At 52.7% G+C, this 19,654-nt stretch overlaps 2 protein-coding genes across 7 annotated transcripts in view; one reads left to right on the top strand and one right to left on the bottom strand.

Moving 5' to 3' along the window:
* Nucleotides 1-12,549, bottom strand: part of TSC2 (TSC complex subunit 2) — a 33,818-nt gene extending 21,269 nt beyond the window's left edge. For all 6 annotated transcript variants that reach the window (XM_077186676.1, XM_077186675.1, XM_077186674.1 and 3 more), the window contains exons 1-20: nucleotides 12,463-12,549; nucleotides 10,695-10,852; nucleotides 10,071-10,157; nucleotides 9,358-9,468; nucleotides 8,613-8,757; nucleotides 8,368-8,485; nucleotides 7,850-7,898; nucleotides 7,374-7,499; nucleotides 6,981-7,054; nucleotides 6,509-6,635; nucleotides 5,729-5,872; nucleotides 5,387-5,524; nucleotides 5,092-5,195; nucleotides 4,208-4,289; nucleotides 3,204-3,359; nucleotides 2,956-3,072; nucleotides 2,331-2,453; nucleotides 1,946-2,052; nucleotides 1,064-1,217; nucleotides 174-296 (exon numbers count right to left, since the gene is read on the bottom strand). In XM_077186676.1, the coding sequence (XP_077042791.1) occupies nucleotides 174-296; nucleotides 1,064-1,217; nucleotides 1,946-2,052; nucleotides 2,331-2,453; nucleotides 2,956-3,072; nucleotides 3,204-3,359; nucleotides 4,208-4,289; nucleotides 5,092-5,195; nucleotides 5,387-5,524; nucleotides 5,729-5,872; nucleotides 6,509-6,635; nucleotides 6,981-7,054; nucleotides 7,374-7,499; nucleotides 7,850-7,898; nucleotides 8,368-8,485; nucleotides 8,613-8,757; nucleotides 9,358-9,468; nucleotides 10,071-10,157; nucleotides 10,695-10,832 (2,223 nt within the window). In that variant the 5' untranslated portion in view covers nucleotides 10,833-10,852; nucleotides 12,463-12,549. The remainder of the gene's footprint in view (nucleotides 1-173; nucleotides 297-1,063; nucleotides 1,218-1,945; nucleotides 2,053-2,330; nucleotides 2,454-2,955; nucleotides 3,073-3,203; nucleotides 3,360-4,207; nucleotides 4,290-5,091; nucleotides 5,196-5,386; nucleotides 5,525-5,728; nucleotides 5,873-6,508; nucleotides 6,636-6,980; nucleotides 7,055-7,373; nucleotides 7,500-7,849; nucleotides 7,899-8,367; nucleotides 8,486-8,612; nucleotides 8,758-9,357; nucleotides 9,469-10,070; nucleotides 10,158-10,694; nucleotides 10,853-12,462) is intronic.
* NTHL1 (nth like DNA glycosylase 1) lies at nucleotides 12,533-19,047 on the top strand. Its single transcript, XM_054643607.2, has 6 exons — nucleotides 12,533-12,665; nucleotides 13,477-13,706; nucleotides 15,855-16,025; nucleotides 16,665-16,824; nucleotides 17,914-18,019; nucleotides 18,606-19,047. Exons 1-6 carry the CDS (start codon nucleotides 12,611-12,613, stop codon nucleotides 18,727-18,729), a joined length of 846 nt encoding a protein of 281 aa, XP_054499582.1. The 5' UTR covers nucleotides 12,533-12,610; the 3' UTR covers nucleotides 18,730-19,047.
* The last annotated feature ends 607 nt before the right edge of the window (nucleotides 19,048-19,654 follow it).

The following is a 19,654-nucleotide window of genomic DNA, read 5'->3' on the forward strand; positions in this document are numbered from 1 at the left end:
TCTGTACCTAGAACAGCCCTCACAAAAGAGAGGATGAGTGAGAATTGACAACCAGCCTGCTAATCTTTAAAATATTAGTCTGAAGACAAAAAAAAAAAAAACCACTCAAAAATCCCCTCCAAGCAATTCCCAAGCAAGCCAAGGAGCTGGGGACTGTGCTTCAGTGGCATTACCATGTAGCTCAGTGCAGAGGCCAGCTGGTCTATGTTGCAAGGAGAAGTTAAAAATAGCACTTTATAGCGGAGGGACTCGGGTAATTTGTTGAGAACCAACTTCAGCACCTTCCAGTCTGTCTCCTGCAAAGACAGAAAATGTTAAGGTTGAAAATTTTTGCATGATTTCACTTGAGTTTGGAAGATCAATCAAATTGCAGACAATGTGTCATTTCCTAGGCAGATGTAGGTCTTGTTGTGGTTGATACAGAAAAAGAAGTCACAAGTTTCTCCCTGTCTGTCACCCAGCTCTAGGTGCAATATTGGCACCACAAACTGGAAGAGAAATTATATTGAGATCTGACAGCCAGAATCCAACTCTCCTAAGCACCAGCACCAATTAACTCCCAGAGCAAGCCAAGCCCTCAGCACAGAACTGTGTCCAATGCCACCCTCAGGAACAATTCCTATTTACAGTTTACTGCTGATGAAACATTCACAAATTCTCAAAACACCTCACAGACTCGCAGTGGGAGAGCTTTTAATTCCAAATGCCCTTTCAGAAGCAGGATGGCCTCTTGGGTCTTGTTTCACAAGCACAGCTTTTGCCCTTGCCTGCTCTGAAGCAGTGCAGGGAAAGCCGCGCTCATTTCCTGAAGAGCTGGACTGCTGCTCCCACTGGTGGCTGTGAGGCTGCACAATCACACCCACATTTTGAGCAGGAGGAGCAGAAATTGCTTTTCAGGATTTATTTAAGAACTCTGGGCAGGGATTTGACAGGCAGCTGGTGCCAGGAGGGGACAGAAGGATGCCAGGAGGGGACAGACGGATGCCAGGAGGGGACAGAAGGATGCCAGGAGCGGACAGAAGGATGCCAGGAGGGGACAGAAGGATGCCAGGAGGGGACATACCTGCTTCAAACACTGCAGGAGGACCCCAAAGACCATGGAGTAGGGCAGGTGTCCCACCCGGACCGTGGCACCCTGGGAAGGCACACTGGGGCTGCCTGAAGGTGGGGACAGGGTGCCAGGGGGCTTTTTCTCAGAAGTCCTTTTCTCTGCCTCTCTGCAACACAGAAAGGGAGAAAAATACATGTCATTTTCACAGCTTATTCATGTGACCTGCAGCACCACCCTGTTTGGGAAGCAGGCTGAAGACTGAACAATATAATCTGCATTTTCAATTTTAAAAAGCACAGGATTGCCCAGCAGACACACTGCATCAATTTGATCAATGAAGGATTTTTCTATCTAATTTAGAAAATATATCTTTTGGGGTGTGTTTAGACAAGCTATAAAATTAAAACTAGTCAGATTTGTACAAACCATTGAATCAAATTCAGTGTGCAACTGGTTTGAGGCAAAAAATTGCACATTTTTGGGGGAAGCTTTGTGAGCAGGAACTTACATTTCATGTCTGAGATTGAGAGCTCTGCAGGTAAGTGATTTGTAAGAACAGTTCACCAATGCCTTACTGGTTCAGACAATCCTAGGCTGTAACTACAGAGAATCCTGGTCTAGGATTTGGAAGATTTAGAAAAACTGCAGATTAATAGTGATGGAACATTAAGCTCAGCACACAATTTAGTTTGAAAAAACAATTTAGTTTGGAAAACAGCTTTTTAAAAATAAAAAATAAATTGAGAAGTGTCCAAGGCCAGGTTAGGCATGGCTTGGAGCAGCCTGGGACAGTGAAAGGTGGCCCTGCCCATGGCAGGCACTGGATGAGCTCTAGGACCCCTTCCAACCCAAACCACTCTGTGATTCTTTTGTTTAACACAACGAGAAACCTACACAAAATCACAGAGGCAGTAGGGGCTGAACCTCACTGCTCCATCCTTGTTGGCAAGGCCCAGGCGGTGCAGGGAGTCAGCTCGGAGCATCAGCAGGAAATCAAACACCTGCAACAGGGAACACACTGGAGTCACTCAGTCCCCCAGCCACTGCAATACTCTCCCACCCCAAGATGGTATTTTTCCAGGTGCAGGAGGACTTTTAAGAGATGCCATGGCTTGTTCTGCAGGAGGTACCGCTGCTGGCATCGCACTGCATTTACACACCCGTGTGAGACAAGGAACATTAATTCTACTTCTTGCAAGCTCCAGAGCACCCAGTCCCCACCTTTGCCCAGGAAGCCCAGAGGGTTGTGGAGCTCTGGGAGCACAGGGGCTGCTCCTACCTGCAGCCTGATGCTGCTGGCCACGGGCAGGCTGTAGCAGAACTTGTAGTGGCGCTGCACGTGCTGGATCAGCATCTCGTACACGCGCGTGGCGTGGCTGGAGGGCAAACTGTACAGCTTGGTCTGCAGGCACAGAAACACAGAAACACAGCCCCAGGGCTCTGTCACACACCTGGGGCTGCACTGCCAGCAGAACCGCAGCAAAAACTTCATCCTCACTGTAACATGACCAGGTGGCTCTGGAAGGAAGCTCTGCAAAGATCCAGAGCTGCTCCAGAGAACAGCCTGCTCTTCAGCACAGCCCAGGACATGCTGCCCAAACACCACAGATCTATTCAATCTATTCAAGTTTATCAGCTCCTCCTTTCTGCTAATTTATGGCCACATCCTCCCCCCCACACAGGAAAATGTGCTCATCTGGGTTGTACAGAGGGAGTTAAGAAAATACAACACTTAGCAAACAGTCCCACAGTGCTCAAAATCAAAGGACTGACCAAAACAAGACTTAAAATATTAAATAGTTAAAAGTCAGAATATTTAGTAGTGGGAGAAGCATTACCTAAGAAGCCAAGGCCAGCAGAAGGGTATTGTGAACAATCTATGTTTAATGCTCTGCAGAATTTACCTGAAGAATTATCAGGAGCCCAAGAACTGCTGTCTTGACATCCTCCAGAGAAGCTGAATATGACAGCAAGTCCCTCTCTTCCAGCTCAGAAGGAGATGACAGAGAATGTGCAGCCACCTTTGAGAGAGAAAAGCCACACATGGTTTAAACCTGCAGCACATCCTTTCTCTATTGCCATGCTGGAAGCCTCAAAGCCCCAAGAAGTCACCCCTGCTGGGACAGCTGCCAGCCCTGGAGGTTCAATTCACCTTCTCAATGATATCCAGCAGGCTGTTGAAGTGGTGAGTGTTGCAGCCTTCAGCCAGGTCCACCAGCAGCTGCGTGGCCAATTTTCGGACCTGATGGTCTTTGTCCTCTGGGATGTGAGCCAGCTGGGAGATCACCACCAGGTTTATCAGCTCTTCCTGCAAGAGGACACACCCTCCTAAGCTGTCAGATGTTCAGCACGTCAGGGAAAGAATTGCAAACAAAAGAACTCAGCTATTCTGGTACCAGCCTTGTTCCTCCTTTCATTCCTTCACCTCCTCTTCCATCCAACAGGTATTTCTGTCTGCCAGCCCTCCAGATATTTGTGACTTTTATTGAACTTTTCAGTGCTTTGGGTTTTGTCTGTCCTATGATTTGACAGCCCAGGCTCAAACAGACAGGGATTTCTAGGCCTTGGTTTTTTGAGAGGGAGAAGAAACACCAAGAGCTTCATGTTTTCACAAATCTTGAATGAAGCCAAGGAGCATTTGTGCCCCTTCCTGCCCTCTGACACGTTGGGCACCTCATGAGGAGATCAAGATATCCATGGATATCCCCAACTTCTCTCTCACAGAGTTTCCATCTTGGACAGCAATTAAACTGCAAGCACCAAGACCAGTCACTGCTCAAGATGTCCAGTCCCCATCCTTTTACAAAGCTTTTAAATCAGCTTTGCACCTCTCACATCAACTGTCAATCCTTGCAAAACAACACAGACGCGGATTTAACAGCCTTAAAACAGGGAAGCCAAGACACAACCAGGTTTGTCCTCAGAACCCTGCAGCTCCCACTGCAAATTGCCCATTCCTGTATCCAGCTAAGGACAAGCAATGGCAAATCCCCCCACAAGCCCCCCAAAGAAACAGCTCTGTGTGGGTGAGATTTAGAGCCCAGGGCTGTGCCTTCCCCATGGGCAGAGGGCACCTGAAACCCCCAGGACAATGGGCCCCACCAAAGGCTTTCCCACCCACCTGAGACCCCACCTGGGGCCCAGGCAAACACCCACCTCATAGAACTGTCTGTTGATGCTCAGCACAAAGGACAGCACGTCCAGAACCTTAATCCTGACAGCACTACGGCTCTCGTTCCTGAAACAGGAAAAGCAAATCCAAAATGAGTAAAAGAAGAGTTGTTGATATTTAGGGAATGGGGAAAAGTACAACTAAAGGAAAATAAGAAACTTTTTCAGAGTTGGGACAGTAACTGTGAGAGATCAGCTGAGCCCTGAGTTAATGTCTCTCCACCTGAAATCAGATTCAAGAACAATTGGAAATTCAAATCCCAGTTTAGCTTTTACTACTCCTGCAGACCTGTAATTGCACTTTCCCATTTCCAATCCAAACTAGGAAGCACATGTAAGAAGAACAAGTGCTCTGGTGAGCAAATTTAAAAGCAAACACATGGCACTGAGGAAGAGCTGCTCTTTGGCAGCATTTCACAGAGGAGACAGAAGTTTGTTATTGCTCTGTGTTGATGTTTCAGAGCACAGAATCCCTTAGGGAGCACCAATTCAAAACCAGATAACTGGAATACTGGATAACCATATGCAATCCTAATGCTTAACAGGAAAATCTTGTTTGGTGTCAGAACTACAAAGTGCTCTGGAGTGGAACACAACTGCCCAAGCTAATTGGAATAGTATTGAATGGAATGAAAGAGAAGGAGAAAAAAGCAGCATAAAGAACTCAGTGGAAAGATTTTCTTCTGTTAAATAAGTCCTTTCATGTGCTCTGCCCTGGGACTACCACACTTCTCAGCAGCCACTTACTGACTCAGAACTTCAGAACGTTAGAACTTCAGAAAACAAAATTATCTAGCATGACAAGGAGGCAAGAAACACTTGAAAGCGCTTCTTAAAAGTAAGAAGTTCCCAAAGTTATGATTTCCTACCTGAAGAATCTCTCCATTAGGAGCTGCAGGTTGTGGATCCAGCCATCTTTGGCAGGGTGGATGGACTGAGCTCTGTATGTTATCAGGTTTAACACAGAAGATTCCTTCATGGAAGGACCAAGAAATGTTTTTAGTGCATAAGCAAACATAATAAATCCATTTCCCCAACCCCCTCCATGGGAATAAGGCTCATGGAAGTCCTTGCTGGGGTTTTCTGACCATTTCCTATTTTAGGACTCTCAAATATCATCTGTAACGGAACAAACCCAAAAGGAGGACAATAATAAAGCCTTACTGGTCTCTGATCAGCACATCTTTCCACCAGCTCAAAAAATCTCTCTTCAGAGCCATGAAAATCATTCTGGTCACAGAGCTCTTCTACTGTGGTCAAAAGATCATGTACAATGGACTTCAGCTCTTGGCTCTCCAGAACCTGAAAAGAGACAAAACCGCTCCTGCAAGAGTTCCACCTTGCCAAAAAGTGCTAATTTTAAATACAAACAGAAAACTCAGAGAAAACTCTCTCCTCACAGCGGCGAGAACTGAGCTAAGCCTTTCTCAGCTCCCTTCTCCCCAGTGCACACACAGATCACTTTGCAGGAGGATTTACGGCAAAGCCTTGGGCCTGAAAGCGCACCTGCAGCTGCTGCAGCAGCCTGTCCATGATGTCCAGGAGGATGTCCCAGGTGACAGCCTGCAGCCCCTTGCCGTATTTCTTGATCAGGCGCGTGATGGACAGGACGATCTCGTAGGACACGACCGCGTTGGGACAGGTCATGGCCTGCAACCAAAGCCCTTCAGGCGGTGAGCAGGTGGGGAGCAGAGCCCTCAAACCCTCTGCACCCCAATGCAACAAGCCTTATTAATCAGGGAATCAGCCTGGAGGCCTGAGATAAATCCATTTGGGTCTCTGCACACAGAGCACACAGCACAGAACCGCTTTCTCAAAGCAGTTCTGCTCTCCTCAGAGCAGCTGGGCCTCAGATGGCAGACACAGCCCCATCCTACAGGCAGACAAGGGGATTAAAGCCAGTAATTCCTGCTTGAGGCACTCAGATGAGGAAATTTTGAGTGCTCTGAGGCTGCCCCTGGAGACACCCTCGCTCGCTTTTTGTACCACCCACTGGGAAGAGTGAAAGTTGTTGCTTTGTATTTTATTTTTTAAGGTAAAGTACCCACAATGTAGGTATTTGCTAGAAAGGACTCAGACTTTGCTTTTCTGGCCAAAGATGTGCAAGGAGGAGGCCTCAGCTACAGACACAAATCCTCTTGTTTTACTGTTTCTCCCTGCTTCACCCCACACCCAGTTTCTCCCTCTCATCCTCCAGGCCCACAAAGATCTCCTCGGTGTAGGGGGCCACGCTTTTGGTTTAAATTTGTCCAAGTAATTAAAAAGTTGCCCAGCATCCCAGCCTACCTTGAGGAATGAAGGCAGCACTGAAGTGGGGGAGTTCCTGAGGGAATTGAGGCGATGAGCCCCCCACAGAGCCATCCCAACAAAGAACACAGCTCCTCTCAGCAGGGCTGCATCTGCCATGTAGGATCTGAGGACAGGGGGGAGGGAAGAGTCAGACCATGCCACAATTATTGCAGCATACAAAGTCAATAGGAATATGCACTGTCCCAACAGGAATTCCCAGCTGTTACACATCAGGGCCTTGCACAGCAATGGACAAACATGAAAAGCAGCAAATCATTCACCACAACTTTAAACAGAGGGAAATTAAATTCAGAAATGCCCTAAATGAGCATGTCAGCAGCATAACTAGAAAGGGAAATTATTTCTAGGCACCAGAACCTTCAGCTTGTCCTGCTGAGGTTGGTGACTCCCCATTTGTCTCACTGGGCCCTTAGAGAGCTCCTTGGAGTGGCTGGATGCTCTCCCTTACCTGTCCTCCATGATCCTGCACATGTTGTAGATGGCACTGTGGCCCAGGTGAGTGCCCAGCAGGTTGCGCATGAGCTGAAATGCAGAGAGAACACCTCAATGCCCAGCTGTTAAACACTCAGTACCTAAACATGCATTTCAATGGCCATGCTTCTGAGGAAATGTGTCCTGCCTTTCCCAGGGCAGGACAGGAGCTGCCACAGCAGCTGAAACCAGGGCAGAATCCCATGGGCATGACATGAGCTGCGCTAATGAGAAGCCGATCCCTCGGTACTTCAACACATTTTAATTTTAATTACTCTTAAAACCAAGCTGAAAGTGGTGGCAGATGTGCCCAGGTAAGTCTGACACTCCATCCAGGGGTGAATTTATGAAAGCAAGCGGGGTTTCTGACCTTCCAGCAGGGCTCACAGAGCTCCTTCACGTTGATGGTGCGGCACAGGGTGATGATGAACACGGGCAGGTTCTCCGAGGGCAGGCAGTTGTAACAGACAACTGCATCCAGGACTTGCAAGGAAATCTTTGGGAAAGGGAAAGACAAAATGGTTGTACACATCCCTGTGAATCAACCAGGTCAAATCCTCACCTGGCACACCCAGGAAATCTTCTGGAAGTCAAAATGGATGAAGATATTTTGGGGTTTTTTCTTTTTAAAAAGCATTGTCGATTCATTTATCAAATTAATGCTCTGTTTGCTTTGGAATAAATTACTGGTGTATGAGATTTATTGGATTACAAATAACACAATACTCCATCAGCTCTCTTGAAAGATGAGAATAAACCCAGAGTCTGATGATCTGATTTTGTTTGTAAAAGTTACAAAGAACTTCAAAGAGTTCTGCAGTACTAAAAGAAGCTCAGATCACTGACCTCTATGTCCATAGATGATGAAGTCTGAATGCACAAGAGGCAGATCTTGCTGTTAAGAAAGAACATTTAATTAGAATTGTTTGCTCCACATGATTTTAGGCAAATTACAAAGAGCCAGAGCAGTCAGGTTAATTGCCATGCTATTTAACTCCTCACTGCCCTTCCTGGGGCAATGCTGGTGACAGCCCAAGGGACACTGAGCTCTGCAATCTCTTTTATAAAGTCAAAGGGAGACTTCAATGCAGCTCAGGTAATGCAACAGCACAGACCCTTGTGAGACTGAGCAATGCAAACAGGCCCACCCCACGGAATGGGAATGGGAGAAGCACATTTAGTTAAACTAAAACAGACCTGAACACCACAAGAACTGGAAATCAAATATTTGTCAGAAATCACCTGGGAAGAAACAGATCCAGATGGGGACAAAAATATCCCAGTTGTCTGTGTATTGATCTGTAACTTTCTCTCTCTGTAATTTGCCAGGAATAAGCAGGTAGGAGTTAAAAAACCCAACTTACTGGACCATGTCAGCTACGTAGTCTTCCAGGTAGCAGCTATTGAATTTCACCAGGTTCACCAGAACCAGGAGGAACTCAGAAGTCAGCCCAACATCCATCCACTGTAGCACAAAATCAGCTAAAAAAGGGAACAAACCCCGTTACCTTCTACTCAGGAATGACACCGCTACTTTTCCTGTTATCACTGGGTGTCTCTGCCAGGATTTCTTGCCCCCAGACTGAAGAGGGGCTGGGACAGTGCTCACCCAGCTCCTCCTCCAAGTAGGTGATGTAGCGCCCGTTCTCCGTCAGAGCCTTGAACACTTCCAGCCGCTCGTGCAAGTCTTCATTGGAGGGATAATCCTTAATAACCTTGAAAAAGTGGGCTCTGAGGATCCCCAGCCTCTCACCCTTGAAACGAAAAAAGGGAAGGGGTTAAGGGCTGGTCATTAGCAAGGTATACCTCAGTAATCTTCCTGCTTTAAATTAGCTTTTTGTTGAATCAATGCCTACTCCCTTCATAAGCACCGACCCCTGCTTTCTCAGAACACTGAGAACGACAACTTTGGGCTGATTCAGCCCCATGTTTGTGCAACACGTTGGGAAATCTGAAGAATTCCTTGTGTGCTGAACTTGGCCAGGCTAGAAGTGCCTCACACAGAACCCCTTGCATACCTGACACATCAAAACCAGCTGCAAACTGGGGCTAGAAGGTCTGGGCAAAGACCACATAAAATCTGCTGAATTATGCTGAACTTAACCCAAAGAATTTCCTCTTCTCAAGAGCGTTACCCCAAACCAGAACAGCTTTCTATGAGTTGTACGAAAAGCTTTGCTACGAGGTCAAACCAAAACTTAAAACTAAAACGCTTCCTTTTCTCATTTATGAGACACAACCAAAATTACAAATATGAACCTTTGCAGAGAAGAGCTCCCTGGTGCTTCTCCCATCTCCCCCTGCACAAAGCCCCGTTTAGGTCAGTGTCCCCTGCCCCGTGGGGCTGCTGTCACCTGTCCCTGGACGATGGCCTTGAGCAGGTGGAGCACGGCGTGCCTGGCCTCGGCGGGACGCTCCGGCTGCAGCATGTCAGCCACCACCTTCCACACGGCCTCCACGGCGTGCTGGGGGCAGGACAAACACAAAACCGCGGCGAAAGCGTGAGGCAGGGGAGCTCAGCTCCTCCAGGAGCTCCAGCCAGCAGGTCACAATCAATGAATGATGGCAATTCGGGACTAGGATCCAGGGCGTCCATGTGCGGGGTTCTCGGCTCTGAGGGACACTCATCCACCTGGTCACACACTCAGACCAAGCCCAGGAGACCCCAAATCCAGCCCCATGCCCCAGGAACTGCAGCTCCTCATTCCACACTCACTGCGAGTGGGAATATTTGTGCAGAAGCCTCCACCCAGCTACAAGATGAGTTCAAAACCAATTGGGGGATGTTTATTAATAAGCATAGGAGATAAGGAAACCTCTCTAAACATCATCTCCCATGAGCTGTCCTGAATATGCCCAGCATTCTCCTTCCAGGTGGTCCAGCAGCTCCATCCCCTCTGCTGCAGAGCTGGAAGGTTGGGCAGACTAATTCCCTTTTACAGCACAAAGTGGCCAGAGATCACCCATTCTAAAAAGCTTTCTAGAAACAGGAGTCCCTTACGATAGTTTGAGAGCTGCTGCTTACATTTCCATCCCTCCAATACTCACTGAACACTTTGGAACTCACCTCTTCAATTTTTTTGGTTTTTGCCACTTCACAAATTTGACTGATTGCTCGTATCCTGTTACTCAATCCACACTCTATGCTCAGTTCCTGGAAAGAAATGGAGAAATAAGCTAACAGTTTATCTTACCAGAAACACTTATCCATTTCTCCAAGGGGAGAAGGAATTCTGGTCTCCTTCTCCCTTTTTCTTGCATTTTCCTCCTTGTGTGCCAACTATTCTGCTTACAGACTTGTGGTACCAATTACTGGAATCAATTATTTTATTTTTCATTTCCACAGAACTGTAAGGTTTTCATAAAACAGAAACAGCTCCCAGCTTGTGGAAACTGCTACCACAGAAACTTCATCAAGCTCAGACTATAAAAAATCGAGAGGACAGGGAAATAGCCTGTAACCCAACACAACAAATATCCCCAAAGTATTCAAAGAGTGAATAACTCAAATGTTGGAGCTGCAAAGTAGGTGAGTTCTACATCCAGTTCACTAGAGAATGAGTTGAGAGATCAGGAGAGGGAATGATGGAGAGGAACTGAGTGCCAAAAAAAACCAAGGAAGGAGCAAGGGTCCCCTCAGCTGAGGCACCCCAGGCTCTACCCCCACCTCCACTCCACCCAGTTCTCACACCTTGAGTATTTCTGCAGTGATGATGAACTCTGTCTGCTTGCCCTCCGAAGACTTGGAGCTTCCCCGGGATGTTCCCAGCCCCAGGAGGTTCCTGAACTTCTCCTTCAGCCCGGAATCCTTGCTCTGAGGCTTTGCCATGGCTGCCCAGCGCTGAGGCCCTGCAAACACAGAACAGGGCTCTGGTAAGGGAGGTCCAAGGGGGATATTTCAGGAAAACCCCAATAACAGCATCACACCAAGGCTTTTCCAAAGAGCTTGGGTGCCTTGAGTCTTTTCAAACACGGGAGAAGCCCAACCCTGGGGAAACACAAGGAGCTTGTGCTGCTCCTGCCTTCAGCACCTGCATGCCCCATGGAACACGGGGCCTTTGGGATACCCTTCCTGGGAGCCCTGAATGCCCAGCCCAGCACACAGGCTGATTGCTGCAGCATGTCCACGTGCACACAGTTTTTGGAGGGTGTGTGCTGGACACTTGTTCCCAAAGCAAAGGCCAAGCACACCGCGCTGTGCTGTTGATGTGGAAGTGAGGAAGGACTCACAAATCCGAGTGCTGGAACATCCAAGTGCTGCCATGGCAAGGGAAAGATGGGGCAAGAACAGGGATGGCATTACAACAACAACTGCAGAAACTGCCTCCCCCTGCCCGACCCACTGTCCCTTGGGGACCCTTGCCATGGACACAGGAGCCTGCACAACCCCAGAGCCCCATGGACATCCCACAGCCTGGCACAGCAATGCCTGCTGCTCTGGGGATGCACCACACAGCCTGTCCCTGCATCCTGGGGGACATGGCACAGACCCCAGCCCAGTGCCACCAGGGGACATGGCATGGGGCCCCGGCCCAGTGCCACCAGGGGACATGGCATGGACCCCAGCCCAGTGTCACCAGGGGACATGGCACAGACCCCAGCCCAGTGCCACCAGGGGACATGTCACGGACCCCGGCCCAGTGCCACCAGGGGACATGGCACGGACCCCATCACAGTGTCACCAGGGGACACACCATGGACCCCAGCCCACCATCCCCGGGGACACACTCAGCCCCCAGCCCTCTGTCCCCAGAGACATTCGGAGTGCACCGCCCTGGGGACCCCAACAACCCCAACCCACCCCGGGCGATGGCACATTGTCCCCTGCGACCCCCCAACAAGCCCGGACATGCCACATCCCACCCCAAGCCCGGACATGTCACATCCCACCCCAAGCCGGGATATGCCATAAACGCTTAGGGACACACAACGGGGGGCACATACCAGACCCCAACAAAGACAACGGGGTCACACCATAGACCCCAACGAACACAACGGGGGTCACACTCCAGTCCCCCAACAAACACAATGGGGGTCACATCCCAGACCCCAACAAACACAACGGGGGTCACACCCCAGACCCCAACAAACACACCGGGGGTCACACCCCAGACCCCAACGAACACAACGGGGGTCACACCCCAGACCCCAACAAACACAACGGGGGTCACACCCCAGACCCCAACAAACACACCGGGGGTCACACCCCAGACCCCAACGAACACAACGGGGGTCACACCCCAGACCCCAACGAACACAACGGGGGTCACACCATAGAACCCAACAAACACACCGGGGGTCACATCCCAGACCCCAACAAACACAACGGGGTCACACTCCAGTCCCGAACACACCGGGGGTCACAGCCCGGCCCCCGGACACCGAGCAGGGACACAGCGGGCTCACAGCGCGGCCCCAAAGCGCGGTCCCCTCCCGGTGCCGGGTCCCCGGTCACTCACCCCGAGCCCGGCCCGGCCCGGCCCGGTCCCGCCGCCCCCGGCCCGCTCCGCTCGGGGCCCGGTGCCCGGTGCCGGCCCCGCCCCGCGCTCGCCCCGCCCGTTCCGGCGGCCCCGGTGCGCCCCGGGCCCGGTAGTTCCCGGGGCCGCCATGAGCGCGGCCCGGCCCGGCCTGCGGCGGCTGCGCTCGGCCCGGGGCGGCGGGGGTACGGGCAGGGGATGGGGTACGGGACAGGGAATGGGGTACGGGCAGGGGATGGGGTACGGGACAGGGAATGCGGTACGGGACAGGGAATGCGGTACGGGACAGGGAATGGGGTACCGGACAGGGGATGGGGTACGGGTAGGGGATGGGGTACGGGATAGGGGATGGGATACGGGATAGGGGATGGGATATGGGATAGGGGATGGAGGTACGGGCAGGGGATGGAGGTAGGGGCAGGGGATGGGGGTACGGGCAGGGGATAGGGGATGGATAGGGGATGGGGTGTACGGACAGGGAATGGAGAGTATGAAGGAGGGGTCACGGCTTCCTGGGGTACGGGAAGAAGGGATCGAGGACACGGAGAGTGCAGGAGAGGGGGAGTCGCTGGTACAGGAAGGGGGGATCGGGGCTGTACTGGGCACGGGGAGCGGCTGGCGCTGCACCAGGCCCTGGCATGGCTGGGGACAGGGCCTGGGTGTCCTTGTCACGTCCCCCTCGGAGCGAGGGATGTGGCTGTCCTGGGCTGGGGATGCACCTCCAGCAGCCTCACCTGTGTTTGGGACCCCTGTCCCCCTGGTGTGACATGTGACCCCACTGCTGTCACCTGTTGCCACTTGTCTCGCAGTGTCCTTCCACTCGCCCCTGCTGGCTCTGCTCGGGGCCCGGGGATGTTCAGTGTTTGGGTTGGGACTCAGGGCAGGGAACTCGCCCTGCTCAGGGTCCCCTGGGCGGTTGGTGGCACATAGGGCTGTCACCGAGCTCTGTGAGGGCAGCTTTTCTGAAGCCTGGAATCTCTCTGCCATCCCGTGCAGGGAGCCAGCTCCAGGGCACGCCCGTGGTGCCGAGGCAGAGCAGGAGGAGGAAGAGCGTGGCCATTGCCTATGAAGCTGGGCAGGGCGATGGGGCCGAGCCCCGGGCGCGCTGGGAGCCGCCGCGCTGGCGGGAGCAGCTGCAGCGCATCCGCCAGATGAGGAGCGGCAGGGATGCTCCCGTGGATGAGATGGGAGTGCACAGGTGCTACGACACCAGCGCACCTCCAGAGGTAACGGCATTCCCACAGGGAACAGCATTCCTACGGGGAACAGCATTCCCACAGGGAACAGCATCCATGGGTAACGGCATCCATGGGTAACAGCATTCCCACGGGGAACAGCATCCATGGGTAACGGCATCCATGGGTAACAGCATTCCCACGGGGAACAGCATTCCCACAGGGAGCAGCATCCATGGGGAACAGCATTCCCAAGGGGACCAGCATTCCCACAGGGAACAGCATCCATGGGTAACAGCATTCCCATGGGTAACAGCATTCCCACGGGGAACAGCATCCATGGGTAACGGCATCCATGGGGAACAGCATCTACAGGTAACAGCATTCCCAAGGGGAACAGCATTCCCATGGGGAACAGCATCCATGGGTAACAGCATTCCCACAGGGAACGGCATCCATGGGTAACAGCATTCCCATGAGTAACAGCATTCCCACGGGGAACAGCATCCATGGGTAACGGCATCCATGGGGAACAGCATCTACAGGTAACAGCATTCCCATGGGTAACAGCATTCCCATGGGTAACACCATCCACAGGGAACACTATCCAGGGTAACACCATCCACGGGTAACACCATCCTTGGGTAACAGCATTCCCACAGGGAATGGCATCCACAGGTAACAGCATCCACGGGTAACAGCATCCTCCTACCAGTTCCAGCAGGCACAGGAGAACACAGCCTCCCTCATCCTCCTGGATGGTGTCAGATTCTCATGGATCTGTCCCACTTGGGATGTTTCCAGGACAGAAACTGGATCAGGACTCTGGGCTGGGATTGGTTCCAGGGGATGTGATGAATGTGAGGGGCAGTGCCGCTTTATGGAGCAGGCTGGCAGGGCGTGAAGCCATGTTCCTTTTTTCCCTAAAAATCTCTGTAGGAGTCCAGGGAAAGTATCCAGCAAGGTGGCTGTGGAATGCAGAGGAATGTGTGGGGCAGGCTTGGGAGGAGCAGTGGGAGCCACTGGAGTGGGAATGTGGGGATCACAGAACCCCAGAATTGATAGGGTTGGAAGTGACTTTGGAGACTGACTAATCCAACCCCAAGGACTTGGAGCAGCAGGAGCCTCTGGAGTGGGAATGTGGGGATCATCCAGAGGAGCAGTGGGACGAGCTGGGCTCTGAGGGAGGGCTCTGGAGGACACAGCTGGACAGCCTTGGCACAGGGAATGCTGTCCTTGCTGCTCCCTGGGGAGAAGGATGAGCTGTGACCCCGGAGCCAGGGAGCATCACACGCTCTCAGCCATGTGGGCTGGCAGCTGTGGGACCACATGGAAATAGCTTCTCTTCCCTGGGGAAGCTGCGTTGTTGCTTCCAAGAAAAAGTGGATGTTGTAACCCTCATCTCCTCACACCATTTCTTTGTGCCCTGACATTATCCTGCTTCCACACACACACAGGGATTTTTCCTGGTGCACCTGGTTTTGTAAACTTTGCAGGAGAGCTGGAGGGAGGATTGTGTCCCATGTTAGCCCAGGTCATTTTGGGTTAGTTGCATCATCCTCGTCACTCTGGTGGGATGGAATCACATCTGGGAAGAAAGAATTGGGAAATAGGAGGTGATGGCCTGGCTAAACCCTGTGTGGCAGCAGCAGAGGAATCCCTGGGATTTGTCCTCCTTCTCCCATTCTCTGTGATCCCAGTTGTTCACATTTGGTTCCCCGAGGAGCTTACTGGAGCCAGACACCCAATTCCTACTGAAGCCTGGTGGGAAAGGATTGGGATTTTCAAAAGCTGCTTAGAGCAGACATTGCATGAAAAATCATTGGGTGTTTGTGCCCAATGTGCATCCTGTGGCTCTCCTGGGAATGCCATCCTCAGGGAAAGCTTTGTCCAGCCCTTTGTGGCTCAGCACTGGCATCTTTGGAGAGAGATCCCAGCAGACAGAGCTGCTCCCTGCCCTCTCACAGGAACTGACAGCTGAGCTTGAAGGTGTTTCTTTTCTCCCTTTATTGTGTGGTGGAATCAGAAGGTTGTGGATTATTCCTGTTGGTTATGGATTATTCCTGTTGGTTATGGATTATTCCTGTTGCAGCCTCTCGGAGCTGCATAGGGCTGAAGGGTGGGAGCACACCCCGCCCTGAGGGCGGTGCAGAGCTGCTGGATGCCCCCAGGCTGTGTCAGTGTCCCCTGTGTCCCCAGGTGATGCGCTACCAGGTGCTGCTGGCCCTGATGCTGTCCAGCCAGACCAAGGACCAGGTGACGAGCGCTGCCATGCTGCGCCTGCGCCGGCGCGGCCTCACCGTGGACAGCGTGCTGCAGATGGACGAGGAGAGCCTGGGCCAGATCATCTACCCCGTGGGCTTCTGGAGGGTCAGTGTTGCTCTCATCTTTTAAGGTTTTCTAAGCTTTTTGATGGTTATATTCTTGTAGCAAACTTTCTTACGCATTTTATGTAAATAACTTACTGTTTGGTAATTTTAATGGAAGAAGAGAAATTTGGTGGGTTGTTGGTTTGTCCAGTGTCATTGGGGAGGTGGCACTGTCACCCTTCAATCCACTGTCACTTTTAGAAGTCTATAAATGTTAGAGTCAAAAATTAAGAAGTCTCTTTTTGCCTTGGAAAGAGCAGTGTGTCTGCACCATGTTATTTCGTGTCCTGTAGTGACAGGTGAGTGCAGGATTGCCACATGGACACAGAGGAACCCCTGTGCCCTCCTCTCTCCCCTGGAGTCAGGCTAGAAGCTGGATTTTACACCAGTTTTGGTGCTTTGTATTGCCAGCAGGATGGGATTGTTGGCTGCAGGGCCTGGAGTGTGCAGGAGGTTGGAGCTCCCAGCTCTCAGCATTTTGATTTCATGTAGAAGTCGAGGCTCTGTCTCCTCCACAGCTCCCATGTGTGGCCTCACCTGTAACACACGCTCAGGAATGGTTGCTCTCCTGGGCTGTGTGTCTGTTTTCCCTGTGTTGGAGGGCAGCTTGCACTGTGTGCCTTTCCCCTTGGTTTTGCAGAACAAGGTGAAGTACATCAAGCAGACCACAGCCATCCTGAAGCAGAAGTATGGGGGGGACATCCCGAGCACGGTGGAGGAGCTGGTGCAGCTGCCAGGAGTTGGGCCCAAAATGGCCCATCTGGCCATGCACATTGCCTGGGACAGCGTGGCTGGGATAGGTAACCTGCACTGTGCTTTTGCCATCCCTCTCCTAAATCCCAGCCCATTCCCAGGCAGAGGGGCAGCAGTGCAGCCCCAGCAGCCTGGTAAGATCCCTTTGGTTCAGTATCTGGGTAGGGGAGTGATGTGACCCTCAGCACTCACTCAGGGAGCTGTAGGATGTGAGCAGCTGCTGTTTCTCCCCAAATCTGATAACAGACATTCCCAGGGGAAGTCACAGCCCTGGGGAGCTGGTGCCAGATGGGGCTGGACCATCACCTGCAGGTCCTGGGGACAGATGAGTGTTCCAGAAGGATGTGCTGCTGGATGGGAGAGCCCTGGGAAAGCCAGGAGCAGCGGGTGGGCAGGAGCTGCATCCTGCAGCCCCTCTGGTGACCATCAGCTGGACAGGCTGTGGCCCCTGCCCTGCATCCAGCAGCCCTTGGGGTCTGTTGTTCTCCTGCTGTGGGGGAGGGAAGTCCAGAGGCAGCCAAACCAGCCAAGTGCTTTCCAAATAATTGTGTGCTCGGGTTTGATTTGGGAGGCAAGGCTCAGTCTTCCTGTTTACAGCGATTTCCTGGGTTTTGCCCAATTAGCCCCAGAGACAGGTTTATCACTGCTGATCTAACAATAATACACTTTGCATGCAGAGCTTTTGAGCTCAAAGCACATTATAAACACTGCTGTAAGCCTCCCAAGCCCTCTCTGCTGGTGGGTATTATGAAATGTGTTTTCCATGCGGGCAGAGGAAGGGGCAGAGATCACAGTTTGCGTAACTCAGCTGAAACTCAGGGAGGATGAGAACGTGCAGAGGGAACGGGGGCCAGGCCTGTGCCTGCTCCATGGGGCTGGGGAGCCTTGGGAGAGGCTGGCTCGGCCTCTGTGAGCCTGGGGAGAGACAGACACACACCCACCCCAAATGCTTTTGGCTCCAGGCCTGGGAAGAAAATGTTTGTTCTTGGAGTGAGCCTCCCCTGCCCCGTGCTCTGTCCCAGCTGGCTGCTCCTGCTGCCCCAGGGCCAGCCTGGGGGCTGGCACGGGCACCTGGGGCTCTGCTCTCTCCATTCAGCTGTGCCTGCCCCACCTGAACTCTGGCTCTCCCTCCCCAGCTGTGGACACCCACGTGCACAGGATCTCCAACAGGCTCCAGTGGGTGCAGAAGGAGACCAAGAGCCCCGAGCAGACTCGGGTGGCACTGGAGGAGTGGCTGCCCAGGTGAGCCCCTGCTGGCTGCAGGAGCCATGGCTGCACACAGCCCTGCTTGGGGCACTTTCAGGGCCTGCATTTGGGCTCCTTCCTCCTTCCAGGGTCGCAGTAGCTGCAGGTGTTTCCCCTCTGCCAGAGCCATGGCAGCAGCATCTCTCACCTGTGTGGTGGCTCTGTTGCTGTCAGATGGGTCAGTGACCACCAGTGCAGCTCCTGATCCCTGATTTTTGCCTTGCCAGGTTTACCATGACCCAAGCCAGGTGCTGTTCCTTGCTGAGCCCACAGCAGCAGCATCAGCCCAGGGCTGGATCCTGGCCTCACTGGTGGTTCAGTATCACACACCAGCTGGCACAGAGGGACATCCCCACGCCTGGCACGTGCCTGAGCACAGGCACTGCTCCCCCCAGCCCAGCAGGACCAGGAAGGGTTGGGAGGGCTGTTCCAGCAGGGACCTGGGAGGGCTGGCAGGGCTGGGACTCACCTCCAGGAGGGACAGGCAGAAGGGGGAAGAAAGGGATCCCATTAGCACCACAGGCTGTTCTCACCCCTTCCAAGCAGCTGCATGGCAACGGTGCTGTTTGTCCCCTGACTGCAGGGACCTCTGGAAGGAGATAAACTGGCTCCTGGTGGGCTTTGGCCAGCAGACCTGCCTGCCTGTGAACCCTCGCTGCAGCCAGTGCCTCAACCAAGACATCTGCCCTGCTGCCAAGAGACTCTGAGGGCTCATCCAGCCTTGGGAGAGCCACAGAGCTGCTTGGGCCGGGCCCTGCTGAAGCTGGGCCTGGCACAGGGCTGGCAGTGTGACTGCAGGGCACAGGAGCCTGCTGCCACTGGCCATGGCTCAGCTCTGCAGAGGAAAAAGGGGCTTTGAGAGGCAGCAATCCTGCTGGGACTGAGCTGCGGGCTCCAGCCTGGGTGAATGGCTGAGCACAGCCCAGCTGTGCCACTCTGAGTCACTGGAGAGAAAAGCTTTGTCCTCAGGGACCTGCTGCTGCTTGTAAATACTCGTTCAATAAAGGTGGTGAGGGCTTTTTGCACCCACGAGGTTTGCTGGCATTTGTGTGACGCTGGCTGAGGGGAGGAGAACGTGGGTGACCTGAGCAGGGCTGAACCATGGCAACCTGCCCTGCCACAGAACCAGCTGTGCTGCCACCAGGACAGGAGCTGGGCCAGGGGACATCCAGGGTGGACAGCAGCAGGAATTCCTTCATGGGAAAGGTTGTTAAACACTGGAAGGGGCTGCCCAGGGAGGTGGTGGAGCTCCCATCCCTGGAGGGGTCCAGGGAAGGCCTGGATGTGGCACTCAGAGCTCTGGGGATGGGGAACAGGTGGGGATGAGGCACAGGTTGGACTTGAGGATCCTGGAGATCGTTTCCAGCCTTGGTGATCCCAAGGTGCAGCTGAAGCCTTCCCAAGGCAGGAGCAGAGGAATCCCTGCCTGGATGAGCAATCCCTGGGTCCTGGCAGCAGCACAGGGCGTGGGTGATGCACAGCAGGGCCAGGAGCTGAGCCAGTGCCACTCTGTGTGTGCCACAAGGGTTACAGAGCCACGGGAGCCGGGCTGTGTCCCCGGGAGCTGGCAGGGACAGCACCACCCCTGCGTTTTGTTCTTCAAAGAAAGGGCAGTGCTGACTTCATTGTGGA

This window comes from Agelaius phoeniceus, chromosome 16 (genome assembly GCF_051311805.1).
Source record: "Agelaius phoeniceus isolate bAgePho1 chromosome 16, bAgePho1.hap1, whole genome shotgun sequence".
Lineage (NCBI taxonomy): Eukaryota > Metazoa > Chordata > Aves > Passeriformes > Icteridae > Agelaius > Agelaius phoeniceus.

Coding starts and splice junctions, on each gene's coding strand:
- NTHL1 (XM_054643607.2), top strand. CDS start 12,611: ATGAGCGCGGCCCGGCCCGGCCTGCGGCGGCTGCGCTCGGCCCGGGGC. Junction 12,666..13,476: donor CTCGGCCCGGGGCGGCGGGG/GTACGGGCAGGG, acceptor CATCCCGTGCAG/GGAGCCAGCTCCAGGGCACG. Junction 18,020..18,605: donor CTGGAGGAGTGGCTGCCCAG/GTGAGCCCCTGC, acceptor CCCTGACTGCAG/GGACCTCTGGAAGGAGATAA.